This window comes from Polyodon spathula, chromosome 3 (assembly GCF_017654505.1).
Source record: "Polyodon spathula isolate WHYD16114869_AA chromosome 3, ASM1765450v1, whole genome shotgun sequence".
Classification (NCBI taxonomy): domain Eukaryota; kingdom Metazoa; phylum Chordata; class Actinopteri; order Acipenseriformes; family Polyodontidae; genus Polyodon; species Polyodon spathula.
In genome coordinates, this window is record NC_054536.1 from 35,206,745 (window position 1) to 35,229,712 (window position 22,968).

Here is a 22,968-nt window from a genome sequence, read left to right on the forward strand (position 1 = left end):
AGAATGGCTGAAATCTATTGTTTTTCAGGATGTTTTTTAACCAAATACAACAGTAAACAGTCAGATCAAATAATTATAGAAACATATTTGAAATGGATTATTCCAGAGGGTTGTGGAGGGGGAGGGGGGGGGGGGAGAGAATAAATCAATAAGTACTAATCAATCATATATTATAATTTTTTTTTCAAATACACCACCCACTCAATATATCGTGGGTGTTGGGGTCCAGTATAAATCCGCTATATAACAAGGGCCGCGATATAGCGAGAGACCAATAGAAAAACAAATGGACTAATAACAAATACTGTACAACCACTCCCCCATTTTATCAGGGGTGTCAGGGTCCAGTATAAATCCTCTATGCAACCTGCTTTCTCATTTTTCATATAAAAAGCAGCACACCGTTTTAATTCTTACTGCAGAGGGTAATTGCTTCTCATCAACTTCAGTCTCCAACTAATTTCTCAAGTCTTCCTCTCTTTTCTGAAATGAAAGAGTCCATTGCCAACAACATAGGAGGCTTGTTTCTAGGGAGCTGATGTCACTGCCTTGTGGATTTTGCTAGTGCATTGCTGCCACACGTGAGCGTCTCGTTGACTAAAGCAAAAACCGCTTCAGCAAGTAGATATTTAATTTGCTTTGTGTTATTGTGCAATACGTGTGTATATGATAACAGTACAATATTAATGCTTTGTTTTTAATTGTTTTGTATATTGTTGCTTGTGATGTGCAATACAAAATAAAGTGAACAGTAATCCTAAGTGCCTATGTATATTCCAGCTAAGGCATACACAGTTAGATAGTGAAAATGGAGAGCCAACTCCAAATCTGCAGTATATTGAGTGGTGATATAACGAGGGGGGGGGGGGGTGTATAGAATGGGAACAATCAGATAAAATATATAATCATGAATAAAAGTTTCTCAATTATACAGATAGTTATTGTGTGATTTTTTTTTTTTTTTAATTGGGGACAAATTACATGAGATCTATACAAAATTATAAAGCAAGAAAGGTGATGTATGCAGGGATTACAGTCAAAAAATATATATTTTATTTAGATCAAGCTGTGAGTTTTTTCTCCAACACCAACTACCAGACATAACACAGTCTGATACAAAGGTTCAAGTACAACAACCCATACACCAACTGAACCAGACACAACAGTCTCCTTACAAGATACAGCAACTGGAGTTTTTTTTTTTTTTAAAAAAGCGTTTTTGAGGACATACCAGGTATGTTCAGTAGCAGTCAAGTGGTTAATTTAATGTAATGTGATATGTAGTGTATCGTGAAGATTATGTGTGCACAGCCGTAGAACACAATCGGACATTCTAAATTGGATAGAATCAAGGGTAAAAAATAATTGCAAAATGATTATCTAGTCTCAAAAGAACATTTTACAACACTTTTAGATTCCATTATTTATGATGGTAATAATCAGCAATATCAAAAGTAGCTGTGTAGTTTTTGAAATGTTTTTGATCCTGTGTGAGCTTGGAAAAGTTGTTTTTATTTTTTTAAAGTGTGAATCTTCCCTCAATTTCTCTTCAGCAGGTCAGCGCTGCTTTATCTCAGGAGGGAGAACAAAATGGCCTCATGGGAAGAGTCGATGAGGGAGTGGATGAATTCTTCACCAAGAAAGTTACCAAAATGGATACCAAAAAGTAAGAATATATTTAATTGGGCAAGGAAAAATTACATTGAATACCCCCCTCCCCCCTCCACATACACACACTTTATTGTATGAGAGAGCAGTGTTTTTAAAATCCAAGATACAAACATAAAAAGTGCGCACGTGAGAGAAAGAACCATCAACTCTCAATTAATGGTAGTTGAAACATGGTTCAAGATCCTCATGATATGAATCCAATAATTGACACCTGAAATGATCATTTTTGTCCCACTCTATAGCAGTGAGTCAACGGCTTGTCTTTTTATTGTCCTGTTGTTCCAGAAGATCTTCTCTAAAGTCCTCTAACTCACAAGAAGGAGGGGAAATGGAAGAAAAGAAGAAACGAGACTCCAGGAAGAGCGGCTTTTTCAACCTGATCAAGTCCCGGTCCTCCAAGTCAGAGCGTCCCCAGACAGTAGCTTTGAGCGAGGAGCCCTCCTCCCCTAAGAGTTCAATGAAGAGCCCTGCAGTGGAGCCCCTCTCCCCCAAGAGTTCAATGAAGAGCCCTGCAGTGGAGCCCAGCAAAGTAAAAGAGGTGAAGCCAGTGTTGACAGACCAGAGCAGCAGCTCGGACCGCTCAGAGGAGCTCAAGACCCCTGACTCCATGGACGAACACTCAGAAGACTCGCTGAAGGGAGACAATAAGCCAGAGGGCAAGGGCAGCCCACAGGGGGGGAGGCGCTATGGGGTCCAGGTTATGGGCAGCGGACTTCTGGCCGAGATGAAAGCCAAGCAAGAGAAGAGAGCAGCTGTGGTGCATAAGGTGAGTACCATTAAACTGTTCAACCTACTTTGCAACAGATTGCTATCTTGAAAAACACTTAAACACTGACACTATTCATTTAAATTTTTAATAAGGAAAACATATGCCACTGTCTAAAGACACACTCTTGGTGGAAACAGCCTGCCCATTTACGCCTTAGCGGCATCATCAGAAGGGAGGTCGTCACCACAGACACGTCCAGCCTGGGCTGGGGCACTTATGCTTATGCACAAGATACCATGAGCGGGGGCGACAGTGTCGCAGTTACCGTTAGTGGTGTATTAACAGGGGCAATCCCTTTGTAAGACAACCACTGGCTAACCTTCCAATCAGTACCTACACAAGCCTGGAAGCAGCCTGCTTGTAAAACAAGCCTTTGTAAGATTGTGCTGATAGCGACACGAATACAGCATCAAGCAGCTGATGTAGGTATGCCCACAATAGCTGCTTGGTTTCGTTTCAATCATTACACTGTAAGATGAGAGAGAAAGAAACACAAAATGAATATATTATAACAATATAGAAATAATATACTATATAATTTACACACAACCGGAACGTGAAGAAAACACGGTGACAAGTAAAAATATTATTTTGTTTTATTTATTTTTAAACTCCGAGGAGTAGAATATTGAACAGCTGAAGGAGTGCTAAGGATCTCAGGAAGGATGGCACTTGAGCCCAAGCTCCACCAATATTCTGTAATGTGGGTCCAGCACCACCAATGTTTGAGCTTATATAATAAATGTACGTACCTTTTGATGGGAATGATATCTTTATGCATGAAGTGTTTAAAAAAACACCCCCTTTTTTGTGAAAACTCCATGGCCAAACACGTATTTAAGAAAAATAAAACCGTGCTCAATTCTTTAAAAAACCATGCTGTGAAAGAGCGGGCAGGAAATGTCCGCTCCAGCAATTACCCTGCTCCGCTCCCCAGGTCCATACACAATTGGCTTGCTCTGCTCCTGGCTCCATTACTTTCACACACTCTGCCCCCAGCGCAGGGCCAGGCCACAATCAACAGCTTGATCAACTCTATGCAAAGAAGATGTGTCGCGCTGCATGAGGCAAATGGTGGTCACACCAGATACTGACTGGTTTTCTGATCCATGTCCCTACCTTTTTTTTTTATAGGTATCTGTGACCAACAGATGCATATCTGTATTCCCAGTCATGTGAAATCCATAGATTAGGGCCTAATGAATTTATTTCAATTGACTGATTTCCTTATATGAACTGTAACTCAGTAAAATCTTTGAAATTGTTGCATGTTGCGTTTATATTTTTGTTCAGTGTACATGCAGTATTTCAGTTTGAATCTTATAAAAGGCTTTGTTTCAAAGTTAAAGGGTAAGACAGAGCCACTGTCATATCTATATAAAGACATGGAATAATATAAAGAGAGACTCTTTCATTCTTTTTGATCTTTTTGTTTTACAGGCACATGACAGCACTTCAAGTACAGCCCGGCATGACGGAAATGGTTCAGGTATGTTTGCTTTACTTCAGTGTAGTCTATAGGCTACTAAACTTACATGTGAAGTTGAGCAGCTAGCTTGAGCTGAGAAGCATGTCTGTTAAAACATTCATACAGGGGCAGAATCGTATTTAAACTTGATTTGTTAACAGATGATGGCACATACCGTATATCTCATACTGCTTTGCTGTTATCTAAAGTAAACTCAGTCTGAGCCATGTCTACATTACCAGTGAAAGCAGAGTACATTTGTTTGTGTACAACACATCATGTATTTCTTTCTTTTTTGGTGTAATAGCAACTAAGGGCCACAATACCCCATCTGAGAACCGGTTGCCTGGAGGGAAAGGCAATTCCCCAGAGAACAACCTGAAGAGTGAAGCCAAGCCTGAGGCTGGAGTGAGGTTGCGCAGTTCTTCCGCAACCCCCACCAGCCCGAAACCCCCCCCACAGGTCACCAAGCCCAGTCTAATAGGATGGCCTACTGTTCTGCAGAAACCCCGCAGTAGCAGGAGCACAGGTACTTTGTTTTGGTGTGCTGTCAGCCCATTATACAAATTATTGAATATTTTAACAGCATTTTGCTTTTATTATTCAGCATTTTAGGTTTGCCTGCTGGCATATTTGATAGGTATTCACATATCAGAATACATAAGGTACTCTTTAAGGAAAGTGTACTTGTTTTTTTTTTTTTTTTAAAGGTTTAATGTGCACAGTCTGAATTGTGTTTATTTTTAACCCTATCCTAGAGGAAGGCCCAGAGTCTTCAGCAGGAAGCCTCTCTCTGCTGCCACACTCATTGAAAAGAGGTCTTTCAGAGGAGAGAGACAGGCAGAGCAGCCCTATTGTCAGTAGATCCAGCAGCTGCTCTGCAGCACAAGAAGGTAGGGGGTTTTGTAGTACAGTATGCTATGCCAACGTCTAGGGACAAGCATAACTTGATATTCCAGATTAACTGGACAATAAGACTATTAGTTGGGTTAAAGATTATTTATGAAAACGGCCCTACTAGGTGACAGTGACAGACAAATATGACACTTCTATGAATATTCTAATGGCATAACTAACTATCAGAATCCCACTATCGGAAAATAAAGAAAAACTTCAGGGCAAGTAAGTTAACAAAGTCTTGTTAGTATGTGGCTTATAGAGCAACTCAGCACAAGTATGGAATATCAGGATAATCCTGTCAAATGTATTTCTTTAGTTTTCAGTTTCCCTCTCTGCCCCCTTCATTCCCTGTTGACTCCATTCTAGCACTAAATCCTTCATCTAAAGGCATTATGTCTACCATCTACAACCATATTTTAACTAAGTTGTCCTTTGTTAAATACATTAAAAACACGGGAACAGTATATTAGGTCTGACATCTCGGACAGCATGTTGGAATCTATTCTGCCTATAGTACATTCTTCATTCTGCCATGGGCTAATCCAATTTGAGGTTTTACACTGCCCTCTACCCTGGATTGGACCCTGTAATGGATGCAAACAAGCACCTGCCTCTCTATTCCATAAGTTTTGGTATTGTGTCGAGCTGACACCTTTCTGGTCTGCATTTGTACTCAAAAGAATTGTCTGTCTAGGATGCAGTCTGACACTCTAGCCTTTGCAACTTTATAGCTAGATGCCAAATGTTATACCTTTGGAAGCAAGCTGCCCCTCCTCTGTATGTATACCAGATTAGGGATCTCATGCAGATACTCCAGTTGAAGAAAATTTAATTCACGATCCGTGGATACAGTGATTTTACTCTGCCTGGCAGCCTTTCCTATCCCACTAGAAGAGCTCAGATTTCACTCTTTCCCCTGACCCCCACGCACGGCCTCCTGGGTGCTAAGCGCGCCACGCCTATTTCTGTCCTTACCTCTGTCTCTTTTCTCTATCTTTTTTTTTTTTATGCATGGATCCATGTATTTGCACATATTTTGCATTTGATTCAAAATGAATAAACAGAATTTAAAAAAAAAAAACTAAAAAAACTTAAGCACAGAATTCAAGTTTTGTGATGTTTCAAAATATCCGTTCTATTCTTGGTTTCAGAGTTTTTACTCTGAAGGCTTCAAATAATATACACCTAAGTTTGGTGTTCAGGGATAGAGTTAAGGAGGTACTGTTAAAAACAAATGCCCATTTGATTTACAATAATGTAATGTAAAGTATATTCCCCTTTTAAGTTGCCTTGATGGCAGCTTTTATGTTACAGTAAAACTCTCAAGTGCATATTTAAATTGATTATTCAATAAAGTCATTTGATCCTGCTGCTATGTTGGCTGCATTTTATTCAGTTGTTAAATGTACTAAATGTTCCGTTATTTTATTGTGACACCATCCTTTTTAAGTTCAACCCATTGATAATAATCATCTTGTTTGTGTTTGCATGCAATATTAGATTCCATAACCTTTAAATTAATTAATCTTATCATTGGGAAACTAAGGTTAGGTGTATGTTGACATAGCTATTTAGGTTTCAAGGTTTCGATAAAAATAATTATTTAGCAGGGTGATATAATTTATTATAAAATAAAGTAGATTTGTCAGATATTTAGAAGATACTGCCATATTCTGCTCTGTCGAAGAGATGTTTTTTTGAAGACTTGTAGTTCCCTATCAAGCATGAAATGTAACTATTACATAATGGGTTTTTACCTCCCAAAGATCTCGAAAGTTGAATAGATATATCAAAGCTGCACGGAGTGCCAGTGACGCAGTCATGCCCACCCCCAAGGGCATATAAGGACAGCCTGCACAGATAACAGCATCATTTTTCCTTTCAGAGAACTGAACCTGACAGGCAAGCCATAGACAGAGGAGTACTTGTTGCTTTTATCTGCATATCTTATTTGCTAATTATGTATTACACAAATTAATGTGATAATTATTGACGTTGTATTAATTCTACTAATTACACTTATTTTTGCACACAGCCTTTTTGTTATGGCCCTGTGCGTTGACCCAGCAGTATCTCCCACGGTATCTGTTTCCTTGCAGCACCAAAGCTGTTAGGGCTGTAACAAGCAGACTTCCCTCAGTCTCGTAACCCTACTGACTGTGTGGTTTTGCCAGAAACTATTACAGGTGGGAATCCCTGTATACTGCTGGTAACGCAAACAGAGTAGACCTGTAGGTCACCGACCTGCTCCGTTCCCGACCCGGTATCGTTCCGAACAGGGACAAAGGTAACCGGACCTGTACAGCTATGAACCATACTGGTACCGTACCGACCTATTGCTACAGGCACCGAACCAACCCCTACAAAACCAGGGCATACCTTTAGTCCCGCAGTGGACGAGATGCGACAGCGCACAGGAATCCATGAAGGAGCTGGTGTACTTGCTCTGTTCTGGTACCGTCCCGGTTCCGACTCGCTGCCGACCGGTTTTTCATCCCCAGTCTGGTACCATGCAGGCCTCGTTGACAGCCCCTTTGCTGTCTTTAGCAGCTGAGGCAGCAATGGTACATTCTTACTGTACATTGCTTGCTATGTAATGCCTGTGCCAGCTGCCTCATGAACCAGAGGTGGTATTCAGAACTGCCACGCGGCTGTTTGCCATGGAGAATATAATAAGTTCCACCGCCTGGCGCAGAGGCAAAACCTCAGGCCAAGCCACAAGGTGATCAGCGGCCCTAGTGGTTTGCTACCACAGGCCCAGGGCCCCTTCTCAGGGAGCCATCTGGATTATTGTCATCAGTGCACCACAAACATCTGGGTGCTTACTATCATTCAGACCGGCTACTCACTGCAGTTCAAGCACAGTCCCCCTCTCTTTCAGGGCGTGACTGCAACATCATGTAAATGTTTGTTCTTGTTAGATGGCTAAAACTTACTGGGAGCTTTTGCTAAAGGCCAGCACAAACCCGGAGAGCACCACACTTCTGTTTACTAATGTAGGGTTACCATACGTCCGGTTATTCCCGGAAATGTCCTCTTTTTTGGGCTTCTGATCTCTGTCCGGGCGGATTTTCCTTTGCTGCCGATGATGCTTGCAGAACTGCAATTCCCAGCGTGTCCTAATAGCGCCGCGCCTGCACAGGTGTTCACTGGGGCCGGTTGTACTGGATCCTGGATTTGGTCTTGCTCCTGTGACATATTGGGTTGTACTAAAAGCATCAGGGTTGATCCTGAGCTCAGTTTGAGCCCAAAATCTGATACTAACTCGATCTTACTTCAGAGCAGGATCACAATTGGATCAGAGCTTGATCGAATGTTTTTAAATGGAGGAACTTAAACTACAGCGGCTCATTCATAGACTGAAAGATGAGACTGCGTCTTTCCTGATCGGCTAAAGCCTCTTTGGGTTTATTGCATTATAGCGTGCTCTGCAATCATTTAGTTTTGCTTCAAATAAATGCACTGTGTACTATAAAAATATAGTAAAATGAGAAAGGATAAAACAGGATAGCCCTTCTTTTTTTGTATGCACTGAATACATTTGCATCAAGTCCACCAAAACAACAAAAATAAAACACTTGTTTGGTACAACTATAATATAACACACATTGTTAAACAAGCGTAATATGTATGTGTCAAAACATGTAACAAATTAAAACAAAAAAAAAAAAGACTTCATATTTTTTATCTTTCTGTTTTTTGGCCATCACTAGAAAAAAAAAAGAAAAAAAAGAAATACAAATGATATGGGCCTATATATTATAAACATATTGTAACCTTGCATTGCCATGTAACACTTGGATAAAGGCATCTGTCAAAGAAATAAATAAACAGGAATTATTTCATTCAGTTGCCCTACACAAATAAATCAAAGAGATTTGCATATCAAAACCACTACCAGTACGTATTGTGTTGACAAATTGTACTTTTACCAGAGGAGGTTTGAGACCTTTCAATTGTCATGTTAAAATGTGCTCTTTATTATCCCTGAACGCTAGAGCGAGTGCAGCATAATGTAGATTTTAATGGGAGGTATGAGAATTCCCCTTAAAATATATTTCTGAAAACGCTGAGATTTAAATTTAAATTAAGATATAAGTACGTAGATAAATACAGTTTGCTATAAAATGCTACTAGTACTGTATTGGTATTTAAGAAATCTATATTTAAAAAAAAAAAAAAAAAAAAAAATACTTTGAAAGTTTCAGTTTCCATTACTTAAAATATGTAGATGTTGCTGGAACGTCAAACTGCAGCAGGGCACAGGCAATAATGTAATCAACACCAAGCTGCAGTAAGTTCCAAACCTAAAGTTTTCTTGTTGTTTAGGTAAGTGCTTTGATCAGTTCAGCAATCTCAAGAAATGTGTGGAAGGTTACAAAAGTGATGAAGAGTTCAAGAACTTGCTAGCACTCCAAAAATGGGCTAAATATTTCGACAGGTCCAAAAACATTGAATATCACTCAGCACTGTGAAAGATTGCAGTTCTTTTCTGTTCCCTTTCTCAATGCACATGAAGAGCGAGTTTTTTCACTGATGCAAAGCCAGTGGACAAAGGAAAGGGACAGCTTGATTGGTGAGTCACTGAAAGGGATCCTGCTCGTACAGCACAACTTCAGCCAAGCATCTTGAGCTACTTCAACCACTACTGAGAAAGATACGCTCTGCAGAGAAATATGCATGGGCACAAAAAGAAGCACCACAGTAGGACAGGGGTGTTTAATGCACAGATTTGACATTTATCTTGCAAAGACTTTTTTGATTGCTAAGCAATAGAGTACTGACTGTAAAAAGTTACATGTATGTTTGGTGCAGATCGTTATACTTTTTTTTTTTTTTTTTTTTAAATCATTTTTAAATGTTCAAAGTTCAAATAAACTTTACAGTTTCGTTTTATATTTAGTTTTTCCGTGATGCACAATGAAAGATTAATCTTAAAAATTGGTCCTGCCAGTCAGCAACCCCCCTCGGTAGTGTCCTCATTTTGAGGATCAGAAATGTGGTAACCCTAACTAATAAATTGTATTTCACCACTTGCACGAGGCACGCTGGACTTGTGATCGTGTTCGTATTCTGTGTGGGTTTATACCGTGTTTATAAATTTGGGACTGAACCCTAATGTTTCACTGTGCAGTACACATTTCTCTGTGTTGCCTGGATTATAAAAACAAACAAACTTTGTTGTCTGTCATCTGTTTAAGCACTGCATCACGTCTACACCTGCGCACTGCAAACCACTTTGCCACAGTTGCCAATAAACATTTAACGTTACAGAACAAGTAAAACAAGATGTGTCTCATAGGAAAACAATGCCATTTTGTGTAATACACTAACATTACAGTTTATTTTTTTATTTTGGAAATTTCTTTTCATTTAAACATTTGCAGCTATAAATTTATATCAATATGTTGAATTTCAGAGCAAGCTTTAATTATATGCTGCGTTTCAAGCATGTTATATATTCAAAAAAGGAATATCCAACTTGCATGAATGAGCTGTGCTGAGGTAGATTCAGTTCAATTTGTCTCCAATTAAGTTAAAGCTTTTGTTTGCAGCTTCTGTTGAAAGCATCTACAGTAGTGCCACAGTGCCTGACTGCTGATTTTTAGTGCTATTATTATATTATATTGAGAAAGGTCAAGATTGTGCCCAAAACATCCAAGTCGTTTAAGTCTCAGAATTTTAAAGGTCTGTTTGTTATTTAATGCATTGTCGGTTGTGCCTAGGATTACCTTTTCTTTAAGTCCCATTCTTCAAGGAAATCCAGTACTCCCAGGATAATGTGTGCTCCAGTATGATCTTCCGAAAATGGAAATGGCACCAGACAATGAGACTTAAGTTTCCAGTCCTTATTAATAAAATTAACTGTAATGCCTATGTAACTGTCTGTTGCTCGTGAGCTCAACATATCTGTGGTGAAACTGAAATAGTCTGCCTTTACTAAGTTTTTTCTGACTGTATCCATGGTGCTGCGATACAAATCAGGTATCACCTTGTCTGTAAAAAACATCCTGCAAGGTTATGTCAGATTTAAAGTCTGTACCAGCATCTGGAAAACCTTCTGCACGGTGTAGATCAGGAGCATGTCCTTTCCCAAGAAATATCCCACTGCTCTATGATACTTCTAGGCCTCATATAAGGTATTTGCAAGTGTGTGTGTATGTATGTATATATATATATATATATATATATATATATATATATATATATATATTCAAATAAAGTTTGCTGTGATGACTTTGAACAATCACTACTTTCATGCACTACTGAAACTTGTCCTGTAGAAAGTACCCAGTCGAGGACATGCAGACCGACTGGAGATTTGCACGACGTCTGGCGATGTCTAAACAAATTGAATATATTACACCTTTGCGGGGACTGTACCAAAGTTTTTTCTGACCAGCTCATGGTGCTTCAAAACAATACACCGTCACCTTGTCCTGTAAAAAAACATCCTGCAAGGTTATTGTTGACGATTTTTATCCAATACCAGCATATTGGAAACCTGCCCTTTTGGAGATAATAGCGAGTCCTTTCTAAGGGTTCTTTCCCACTGAGTAGTACTGTAAATTTTTGGGATATATTAAATAAACGTGCATATATTATATATGTATATATATATATTATATATATATATATATATATATTCAAATAAAGTTTGTTTTGACACTGTGACTGTGCTGACTTTGAACAATCACTACTTTCAGTGCATGGGTCAGCTCCTGTAGCAGCTGCTGTCGTCTTTGTGTTGCAGACCGCTGGAGATTTGCACGAGTTATATAGATGTGCAAACAAATTTGACATATTTCCACCTTTGCGGAGTACCACAAAACAAGTACGGTATAAACAATACTTACGATAATATAAAAAATAAGTAGCGTGTGTATCGTTGAACATTTTTATCGTGATTATCGATAAAACCTAACCCTACTTCAGACCAATCCTCAACATTGGCCGGTCAGGTCTCATGGGTTCGAATCACATGGTAGTAATTTGCAATTTTTGCAGGACCTGTTGATGAGGGGAAATCCTCCTCTACATTATAGGTCTATCTGGCAGCCATTCAGCTTGACATATTAAAATTGACTTGTCTCACCAGGAGTTCAGCTTCCTGGCAGCGATTTTTTTTTTAAAGGGGTTTTAGCGGCTTCAGCAGCCTATGAAGGACATTTGTTCTTCGTGAGGGTTAAACGTGGTGCTCAATGCGCTCTTGAAACCTCCATTTGAGCCCATGCATTCAGCTCAGCTGAAATATTATTGCTTAAGCGACTCTTTGCTTGCCAGGACACGGCTACGCTCCGTACCAATCCTGCCTTTTGCCGAACACTATCTTGGCATTCCATGTCACCAGTCTATGGAATTGGAGACTTCCTTCCAGTCTGACAGGGACCTGCAGCTCACGGGTTTTGGCGTACTATGTTGACAGGACAAAAAGTTGGAGGCCGCCCTAACAATGTTTTGTCTGGTCTGGGACACAGTCCCATGGTCATGCCCTGTCTAAGCAGAGGCTGACTAAATGGGTAGCAGACACAGGAAGAACTGCCTATTAGCTAGCCAACTTGAAAGCCCCTCCAGAAAGCTCACTGTCCATTCCACCAGGGACATAGCAACTTCATGGGCTTTATTTCAGGTGCATCTCTCACAGACATTTGTAATGCAGTGGTTTGGGCTACTCCCTTTATAAGGTTCTACAGAGTGAATGTCGTGGATCTGCAAAACCGTGGGTTTGGAACTAGAGCTTCATGGTCGACCCGTACAACATAGACATATAGGTGAGATTCTCCCTCTGTTTTTTAGCTCTAGTTACTTGCTACTGAGGTTCCTAATGATAACAAGCAAGGTGGCCTTTGGCTTAGCCTTGTAACGTACCGGTCGTTCTGCAATATTGCACTTGCGACGGCTTTGATTTACTCACCCATTTTGTAATGGTTACGTTTCGTACCTGATAGGGAACGTTAGGTTATTATCATACCCTGGTTCCCTGGAATAGAAATGTAACCATTAACCTTCAAGGTCACTGCATCCATGATTGCAACAGGCTTGTAGAAAAATGATGTTGTGATCTGTGCGGGCAGTCCTTGTATGCCATCGGGGGCCGGCATGACTGCATCACAGCCCAAAGCCAGGTAAAGGCAGATTTAGATAACTCAAAATTGATGCAACCTAACTCTCAACCACTCAGAGTGAACACTGTAAAATTGTAAGGGCATGTGAGCCCAATAGACCTCAATTTCTGTAACCCTTTTTGTCTAAGCTTACTTCAGTGGTATGTTCTACATTTGGAAATGGGTGGGAGTCTGAATCCTTAATCTTGAAGAGTAAGTAGTGGAATTCCGAAAAATTTTGCATTGTACATCCCCATGTGTTGCTACAACTGTTTAAATAATGTACCTGTAATTTCTCTTTTCATTGCTAATACCCTGACAAATTTTTACATTTATAACTTTAAAGTGTTTCAGTACTGTTTTCAAAATGGCAGCTGCAGTGCACTGGGGTTTGAGATTTGTCGTTTAAACCAGGGCTTCTCAAACTCGGTCCTTGGTTTTCATTCCAATCGAGCTCTCAATTACTTAACTAGACCCTTAATTGAACTGATAATTTGTTTAATTAGACCTTTTTACTTGTTTTCATCTCTTAAACAGTTGCATAGTTCAAGTTACTTATAAAATGGTATAGCTAACTTGTAATCTACAACTGTTTAAGAGCTGAAACAGGTAAAAAAAAAAAAAAAAAAGTCTAATTAAGCAAATTATAAGGTATAATTAAGTAACTGAGAGCGCAGTTGAAATGAAAACCAGAAAACACAGGGGGTCGCCAGGACCAAATCTAGTCCTGGAGGAAGAGCGATACAAAAAAAAAAACAACATAACAAGTGCTCTGGCTTTTCTGTTCCACACCACATCATGGATTGTAATTGCTGTGTTACCTGTTTGACAATGAGGGCAATAATCCTTACACTATCAGTGCACTGGACTGGACATTTTGAAAAAAAAGCTTTGAAACACACTTTAAAGTTATGTGTAAAAAGTTGTCAGGATGTTAATGAAAAGAAAAAGAACAGTTGCAGCAACACGTGGGAACGCGTAAAGCTGTATTTTTCGGAACCCCGCTACTATAAATGCATATACCTGTTCTTACAATCTGTTCTGTTTCTGCATTTACACAACAGTACATCCAACATCCATGTCGGAAGCATCTCAGAGACGGAGCTCTGAGGAACACTCCGAGGACAATGGGTCAAAGCCAAAAGAGCAGCCCCCTAACAAAGGCCAGCAGGGTAACAAGTCCTGTGACTCTGAAGAGGAAGGAGACAAGGACTTTATTTTTGTATAAGAACAGTAAACTTTGCAGCAATCTACCCATATGGGTCTTTTTTTAGATTTTCACGAAATGATTCTTATTCACCAGATTTGCTTCACAAATTATGTTGGTTTAATGCTGATCCTCACAGTCCAATTAGTAGTTGAATTTTCTTAATTTGTTTTTCAACTTGCATGACCTAAACAGTCAATTTATATGCCTTTTTGTTTTTCTTCTTTTGGGGTTTTGATTGTCTTTGTTTGGGGAAATCTAGCTTTCCTCCCTGTTGTCCTTGAAATGTCTCACATCTCAGTAAAGCAGCTGTAATAGGCGAGGGCAACTGCAATCCTGTACGGTCATTTCACTCCAGGATAAGGTATAATGGTGTAAGGAACTACTTTAGCAGTTTTATTTCTTCCAATAAACCATTTAAATTATGGTTGGTACATAAACCTGCACTGGAATGGCCACTTTTGCCCACCTCCAAGCTATAAGGACTACATTTCACTATTCTGCAAGGCAAAGCAAAGCAAATAAAATGTGACACTTCTTTTGTGCAGCAGGTAATGTATGTACTGCTGAGTATATGTATGTGTGTCAACTGTTCATGTGAGATATTCAGTCATAGACAATATTGTAACAGTAAGTAAATGTTGCTGCTTATTATACCATAATTCAAGGTAACTGATTAAGGACAAGTATTTATTCAAATGTAAGCACTTTTTAACAAAACAAAATTCAAAATAAACACAATTTCTAGCAATTTAACAAATAATCTTTATCGAAAAAACATATTTATTTCATTGAAATAATTTTCTTTAAAAATTCCTGTTCACTTATTCTTTGGGGCATTGTCGTTTTGAAAGATAAACTGTCTGCCAGTCAGCCTATGAGCAGATGGTATCACGGTACTTTGTAGAGTGTTTTGATACATACATTGCTCCCCCTTCATAAGGCAGTCCTTTATATTGCAGAACAGGTTATAAGGCAGTACGATTATGGCTCCCATTTGCTCCATAATGCCAACACTAGTAGTCTCATTTTAAGGTGGAACAGAAATAGCATGGTCTCTTAACTATAGTTCCTGACTACAGTGTTATAACGGGGGCAAATGGGAGCCATGACCATGAATGATCCAAGTCCCTGCTGCTCAAACACCCCCATGTCATGATCGAGCCACGACCATGTTTAACTGTGGGTATAAGGTTTTCTTTTTTGAAGCCTTTCCCTTTTTTCTTCAAACATACTGTGGTCCATTTTTGGGGAAATTATCTATTTTAGTCTCTTTGGACCAAAGATTTTAGTTGAATGCTTCAGATTCCTGTTGATATTTCTTGACAAATTTGAGATGGTTTGTTTTATGAATTTTCTTTCTTTCGTGCACTGTTATGCCTGATGCATGTAAATCTTTCTTTAAGTTCTTGGCTGTTAATTTTTTATTTTTTTTAATTTAGTAATCGGCAGTTGATTTTACCCCGTTTTTCTCCCAATTTGAAATGTCCAATTTTATTTATTGCTTAGTTTCCCACTACCACCCCTGTGCTGACTTGGGAGCTGTGAACACAAACACACGCTGTCCTCTGAAGTGTGTTCCGTCAGCCGACAGCAGAGTGAAAAGAAGCTGCTGTCAGCCAACCGCTTCTTTTCACTCTGCAGGTCTGTCATGCAGCCAACCCAGGGCTACAGTGTCAGAGGAAAACGCAGCTCTGGGCAGCTTACAAGCAAGCCCGCAAGTGCCTGGCCAGACTACAAGGGTTGCTGGTGCACAGTGAGCCGAGGATTCCCTGGCTTGCCTAAGCCCCCTCCCAACCCAGACGGCTGTCGGCCAATGGTGCGCTACCCCCTGGGAGCTCCCATCCACGGTCGGCACTGGAATAGCCTGGACTCGAACCTACGATCACCAGGCTATAGGGCACATCCTGCACTCTACGTGGAGCCCCTTTACAGGATGCGCCACTCGGGAGCCCCCTGACTGTTAATCTTGAATATTTTTTTTTATTTTTAATATTTTGTGCTGCTCTGATGATTCTCCTACCTGCTGTACCTGTAATTTTTTTTTGGATGTCCACTTCTTTTAAGCATTTCATTTGAATTTGTTCATTGGTACATCTTGATTATTGCTGATTTTGTTATTCCCTATTTCTTTGATACTGTTGTGTAGCCATTTCCTTTGTTGTAGTTTGCTACTAGTGCATTTCTCAAATGTGAATCCAACTCCTTTGTCTTGATCATCATGTGCTGTGTTGCCAAAACATTCTTCAACAAATGTTGGAAAAAATGACTATAACGCATCTTAGGTGTTTAATGGTTTTTGATCAATGAATATAATTTTTAACTAGTTCTATTACATTTTACAGACTTTTAATGGAAAAGCACCAGTCATTGTCATAAAAAACTACCAGAATTTGTGTATTTTGGTCTGTGTCATATTAATTAGTGTTCACTAAATTTCTGTATTTAACGTGTTTTCTTGAATGATCTAATATTAAGTGTAGGGTGCTGATACTTTTATCTGCGGCCTATATACATATAAAACTATTTATAATAATGGATGTAAATTCAGCATTGCTATGGTATTAATTAAGCACACTGAATAAAATGGTTTTATATAATATATTATTCAAACAAAATTAGGTGCTTGGTGATTTTTTTTTTTTTTTTTTAATTCTCCCATAGGGCACCTTTATTCCTTGAAATGTACGTTTTATTCATTAAAGTGATAAATTGATTACTCAGTTCTTATGGAGCACTGCCATAAGCACAATAAATAACAGCTGTAACATTTTGTAAATGGGATACCAGGGTTGCAATACTAAAGGATTGAGGTATTTGTGGTTTATGGGGATACAAGGCAATTACTATTCTATTACTGATACACAACAGGCAATTGGATTCTGTTTACATTCTTTCAAACTTTTAATTATATTATATTTTACACATAAACCTTTTTGTTTAGTTTGTTTAAAAAAAAAAAAAAAACTGTGCATTTCAGGCTTCATTAAACAATTATACGGGTTGAGGGAATTTTATTCATGTGTATATTTATATCAATAAAGATGATTTTACAACTGGAACTTGCATCTAATGTTGTCTGTATTTATCTACCCCATTCATAAAACTTGTCTTAACATATGTCTGGAGAACCACCTAACCAATTGTGATTAAACACTGGAAGGACATTCTTTAGCACAGGTTATTGAAAGCATCAGAATCTAGGGTATAAGGAGGCCCCGGTTTTGTCCATCTGTAAATGCTGTGCCCATACTCTACCCAAACACTTGAAACCTCTGCTGGATTAAGGTACTTTGAGACGTCTGTTGTCTCTCTAACTTTACTCAAGCCGCTTTCTTACTTATGATCATGGTATCCTTGGTATCTAGATGCCCCGTAAAACTTCAGTGGAGCTGAAACTGCTGGCTGATCTGTATAAAACGAAGCATTGTATTGTTTTCTGCAAACCAGTAGTATATGGGATCTTCCTGGAAAATCCCATGTGCATTGGGGTACATAAACATCATTATAGACTGTTGCTAGCATTCCCTACTCTTCAGAGGAATATGAAGACTCCTTGCATGCCAGCACATGGCACCACAGGCCATAGCACAGTACTCCCTGGAGTGTTGGAACAGCACATGGAATATGTGTATACCATGGTTTGTTTGTCCACACAGGCCATGTTTTGCTGCCAGATCACCACAAGATTTAAGTCCCCTTTCAAGTAAGAAATGTAACCATTATCGTATGGGTATTTACCTCCTTGTAATAGTGCGATGTTACATATGTTGGTCGTCACTGAATAATCATCAATCAGACTCAGAGCAGTGGGTGTTGACACGCTGCACAGGCCCCGACGCTAGGGTACCAACAATGGTAATCCTAGCGCTGGATTTAATAAAGAAAACAAAACAAAAATTAAAAGTTTGCCACACAAGGCGAGTGCTAGCCTCAATAAAAGAGACAGCCCACTCCAGGAACCTACTACACTGAAACCTTTATAGTTCTTTGGGATCAAATCCCATAAACTGACCTAGGATGGATGGAATGGATTTCTACATCAGAGGTCCATACCGGTGTTTCTGTATTGAAGTGCCTAGGGCACTGCTGTGGCTCTGCCGTGGTGGCTGTGACCTGGTGGTCCAGGTACATCATCATTAGAGGCATTGCACCCCAATCACTTGACAAACATCTAAAGAAGTTTGCATCCAGAAAATACCAGTTAGAATAAGATCACTTTTGTTTTTTCTCCGTAACTTGAATTCAACTTTGTTTCACTGTTAACCATGTACAAAGAAAGACAACTCTTTGTTAATTCAAACTGAACACAAAAAGTGAGTGAAGTTAAATTGCTTTATTTAAATCTTAATTAAGAGAAAAATATTTGCAAAACAGGTCATACAATTTTTGCAACAATTTTAATTTTGTTTAACTGTTCGGTTTTAATCAAAAACAAGGAGCTGCCTTTTTTACATTGTTATCAGTGAAAAATAATAGTATCATTCTAGTTATGGGAGAAAAAACAAAAGGGCTCAAAATAACTTTGAACGTGTATCATGAAAATAAAAAATAAAAACCAAAAATGTTAATGTTTCAGGGGAAAATTGCACCTGGGCACAGCGTAAAGGAACATCCACTAGAAACTGTCCTCAGGGCATCAGATGATTCTAGGGCATTTGTCCAGCACTTCTACATTTCACTTCCCATCAACTCACCCTCACCCTAACCCAACCCCAACCTGAACCCTAAAACCTAACCTGATCCCTAACCTAAGCCTAGCCCCAATCTTAATCCTAGCCCTAACCCTAACCCTTTAGAATTGTTTGCTGCCCCGAGGACAGTTTCCAGTAAATATTGCTTTGTGCTGCTACCTGGGACATAAGAACCTTTACATACTTTGTTTACTTACTTCCTCATTTAATAATTCTCATATGATCAGGGAGTAATGGCACTAATGACGATGTACTTGGAAGCTGTGCATGCAGGACTACCAGAGCAGGGCCACCACGGCACAGCCACGACAAGAGAGGCTCTGAGCCAGCAGCTATACCCTCTTGAGGCTGGCTGCAAACCCCAGATCAGGGGCAGGTTGTACTAGGTGTCCACTTCTGATCTATTATTATTATTATTACCAGTATTATTAATTGAGGAACTTCAACTACAAATGCTTATTCATAGACTGTAAGACGAGAGCCGATGTAACATGAGAAAGTGCACCCCATGAGATAGTGTGGGCCCTGTACAGTCACGTGACCAAACACGTATGATATAGTTCGGGCTCCTGATTTTCAGTTTTAACTGCTAAAACCCGATAAAACACCCCCAATACAAATAAAAATGAAATTAGTAGATAGCCAATACACACCGGAAAACACCGAAAAACTATGGAAATGGTTGATCAATTCACGTTGACTTTCCCCTTTTGCCATTAAAAAAATAAAACCTACTACAAAAATAATAATAATAAATAAATTTCCCAATGCTGCTGGGCAATGTCCCGTTTTCCTGATCTGAATCTATCATTGATTAGTTCTAAATACTTTAAACCTGCCCCAACTACTGAGTGACAGCATATTCCTATATTTCTATTGGTGACTCCGCTTGCGTGATTTAAAATGAGATTACAATCAGGAATGGAGGCTTGTCATCGGGATTTAAAGCTGTATTACAGTTAAGATACAGAGGATTTAAAACAGAATTCTGGCAAAATGTTAAAAAAAATGCCTACACACAAAAACCCCAGAAGAATGTGTCTGTGACCATAGGGATTTCGCTGTGGAAGTCAGCAAAGGAAAGAAAGTACAACTTAAGCGTGCAAGTACTGTCGAGTTACAACTATACATATTTTGACAGAATAAAACGCTCAAGCATTTTGGAAAGTAACAGAAAACAATAATTTCATTCAGTATATCAAAAACGATTACAGTATTTACAGTACAGTATATACGAATATTTACAGTATAATCGTAAATCTCGAAAAACTACTCACTTCTAAATCTTTTGTAGTCATTTTTGTTTTACTTTAGTATAAATACATGTTAATTTGGATTCATATGTTGTTTTTTTCTGACTTTATGTGAACGAAAAGACACACATTTGCCCGTTTTCCCATTGGAAATAGTGATATTTTGAAATATCACTGTCCTGGTCACAAAAGCAAAGTTTGTGGGGAATAATAGCCTTTTTCTATACTTTTGAGGCATAAGCAATTAGGAAATAACACTTACTACCCAGGAACAAAAAAAAAAAAAAAAAAAATTGAACGAGGTGGGAATGAGAATTCACGTGTTTAAAATCTAAATATCTCAATAATGTATTATGTACTATTAATAAGGTGTCCAGTCGTCCCAAGTCATCAGCACAGAGAGTGTTGCACATGGGACTGGTCACCAGTCACCTCCAATGGCTAGGTTTCATGGTAAACCATTCGAAAAGCCAGCTGATGCCCTCTCAAAGGGTTGTCTATCTCGGTGTAATCCTCTATTCCATTAGCATGATATGACAGGATCCAGGGGCTAACTGTCTGTTTGGAGCTTTTTCAGCCCAATGAAGTGGTTAAGGTACTGATCTTCCAGAGACTTCTGAGCCTGATGGTAGCAGCACCCTAGGTTCTCCCCTTAGGGCTCCTACACCTGAGCCCTCTCCATGCCTGCTTCAACCTTCAGATTGCCAGGGCAGCATCTACATGACCAGTACCACTATATATGGGGTCTCTTCCAGACATGGTCAGTTGCGTACATTGGACCCCACGACTTACCCCAATTATACTACAATTTTTGCAGGACCTTTTTGATGAAGGGAAATCTCCCTCCACACTTAAGGTCTACCTGGCAGCTATATCGGCTTTCCGTGTTAATATTGACTTGGTCTACTAAAGAGCACACATCCTGGCAGGACAGTTTTTGAAAAGTGCTAGGAGGTTAAGACCCCCTAGAAAGGACCTTAATCCCTCGCTGGCAGCTCAATGTAATGATGAACTCGCTTATAAGACCGCCATTCGGGCCCCTACGTTCAGCAGAGCTAGAATTTCTATCTTCAAAGACCGCAAGGATTTTCAACAGAAAAAGCATATTTTTTTTTTTTTTTTTGCAGAGATCTTACTGGAAAACTCTACAAAAAACAAGAGACCATGAATACATCTGTACAATCATAGACTATTACATCAAATGGATTAAAGCCTTTCCCCTAAAAACTAAATCTGCATCTGAGGCAGCTGGCTGTATAGTACAATTATTTTATCGATTTGGAGCACCAAAGCGTATTTTGACAGATAAGGGAAGAGAGTTAAATAATGAGATGTGAAATAAATTAAACAAACAAAACAAAACACAAAAGTAAATAGCACAGTGGCCAAAACAGACAAACAAAACAGACATGGAACAAAGAAATATCGTGCTGGTGTTAAACCAGCACTGGTAGCAATTGCTTTCTATATTATTTGTGTCTCTCGTCTCTCTTGTTCTGCCTCTGAACACACTAACCTCGCTTAGCCAAAGCTACAGGTTTTAACACATGTGACCATATCCAGATTAGTAACAGATTAGTTAATCTGGAGAGTCACATTCTGCACGAGTTTAGCATGGATGGGGAATTTTAACACCATCCATGCTGTAAAATAATTAACAACAAAACAACGTTCAAACACAAGACAGTACCTTTAAACAATAATACAACATAACACAAAACATGAAGTATGCACTGGGTCAGGGAGTATCACGTCACATATACCCCACCCCTTGTGCATAGCACACATGACCTTAAAGGCCACCTCCCCCCTTAAAAGCCCAAAAGTCTTGGTCAAGGACCTGGGCCAGGAACGGAGGTAGCAATAAGCCCACGGGTGGCCATGTTGTCAGCAACAATGCTGGCCTGGAGATGGCTGGGTCACTCCCATATCTGCAGCCAGGTATTTGAGTACCATGGCTGTGATGTCTGGGAGGGATGCTATGTGGTGTTGCTGTTCCAAGGCTTTCCATCTCTCCTCATCTCAGGCCCACAGCAAGTCGATCACCCTCTGGAGGTCCTCCCTTATGCTCCCCTCAGGATCCATCAGCCAGTTCCACGTCTTCCTTGACCCCCAGCTGCTGTCGTGTGGCAACTGTGGTGCTGGAGGCTCGGGCTTCCCTCTCGTGGGTACTGGAGTTTGCTCTGGCTTCTTCCCCTTCTTCCGAGGACAGCCGCTCCTCCCCTTCTTCATCTTTGGGGCCAGCAGTTCCTCCTGAACAGGGACCTCCTCCAACAACTCCCAGGAGAACCCATCGGGCTGCGGGCACTTCTTCCATAAATGGCCAAAATGCTCACATAGCCCATACCAGTCTTGAATTCCTGGACATTCCTTCCAGTGTTGGTGCTTCTTCTTCCTGCAGTAGTACCACTCCTTTAGGGACATTGTATCCACCTCCATTCTTTCACACAAAATAAAAGGCACGATGGCCAAAGCAAACATACACTACATACACATACACAAGTAGCAATAAAAAATAGACATCAAGCTTAAACTAAAGAGGTGTATGACATCCCTGTTTTTTTTCAACCACTTTCACAGAAATTGAAACAAACAGTTTTGGCATGAAAGTCTGGCAAAAAAGTACTACTGCCATTCCAACGGTCATGGTCTACTGTTTGCATGTCCTACAATTTATAGCAGTATAATGATAGTTTTACAACTACTTTGAAGTTTCAGTTACATTATGTATAACCAACAGTTGATTAAGATTTCAAAAGTGAAAACCTTTTATTTGAAATCTGCATCTGCTGAAGGTCACTGGTTATTTTTTTCCCTGATATAATTATTGCCTGTGTGATCTTTCCCTTTCCATGACAGCTCCCTTTGTGCAAAGCAATAGTGTCTTGTAAATTATCAGCT

General features: G+C 39.5%; 1 protein-coding gene across 2 annotated transcripts in view; it reads left to right on the forward strand.

Moving 5' to 3' along the window:
* LOC121313030 (F-actin-uncapping protein LRRC16A-like) overlaps window positions 1-15,586 on the forward strand; it is a 103,440-nt gene extending 87,854 nt beyond the window's left edge. The window contains exons 32-37 of one of the 2 annotated variants that reach the window (XM_041245140.1): window positions 1,554-1,666; window positions 1,957-2,437; window positions 3,881-3,929; window positions 4,216-4,437; window positions 4,667-4,801; window positions 13,978-15,586. In XM_041245140.1, coding sequence (XP_041101074.1) covers window positions 1,554-1,666; window positions 1,957-2,437; window positions 3,881-3,929; window positions 4,216-4,437; window positions 4,667-4,801; window positions 13,978-14,141 — 1,164 coding nt within the window. In that variant the 3' untranslated portion in view covers window positions 14,142-15,586. The remainder of the gene's footprint in view (window positions 1-1,553; window positions 1,667-1,956; window positions 2,438-3,880; window positions 3,930-4,215; window positions 4,438-4,666; window positions 4,802-13,977) is intronic. The other variant, XM_041245141.1, reaches the window with a different exon arrangement.
* The last annotated feature ends 7,382 nt before the right edge of the window (window positions 15,587-22,968 follow it).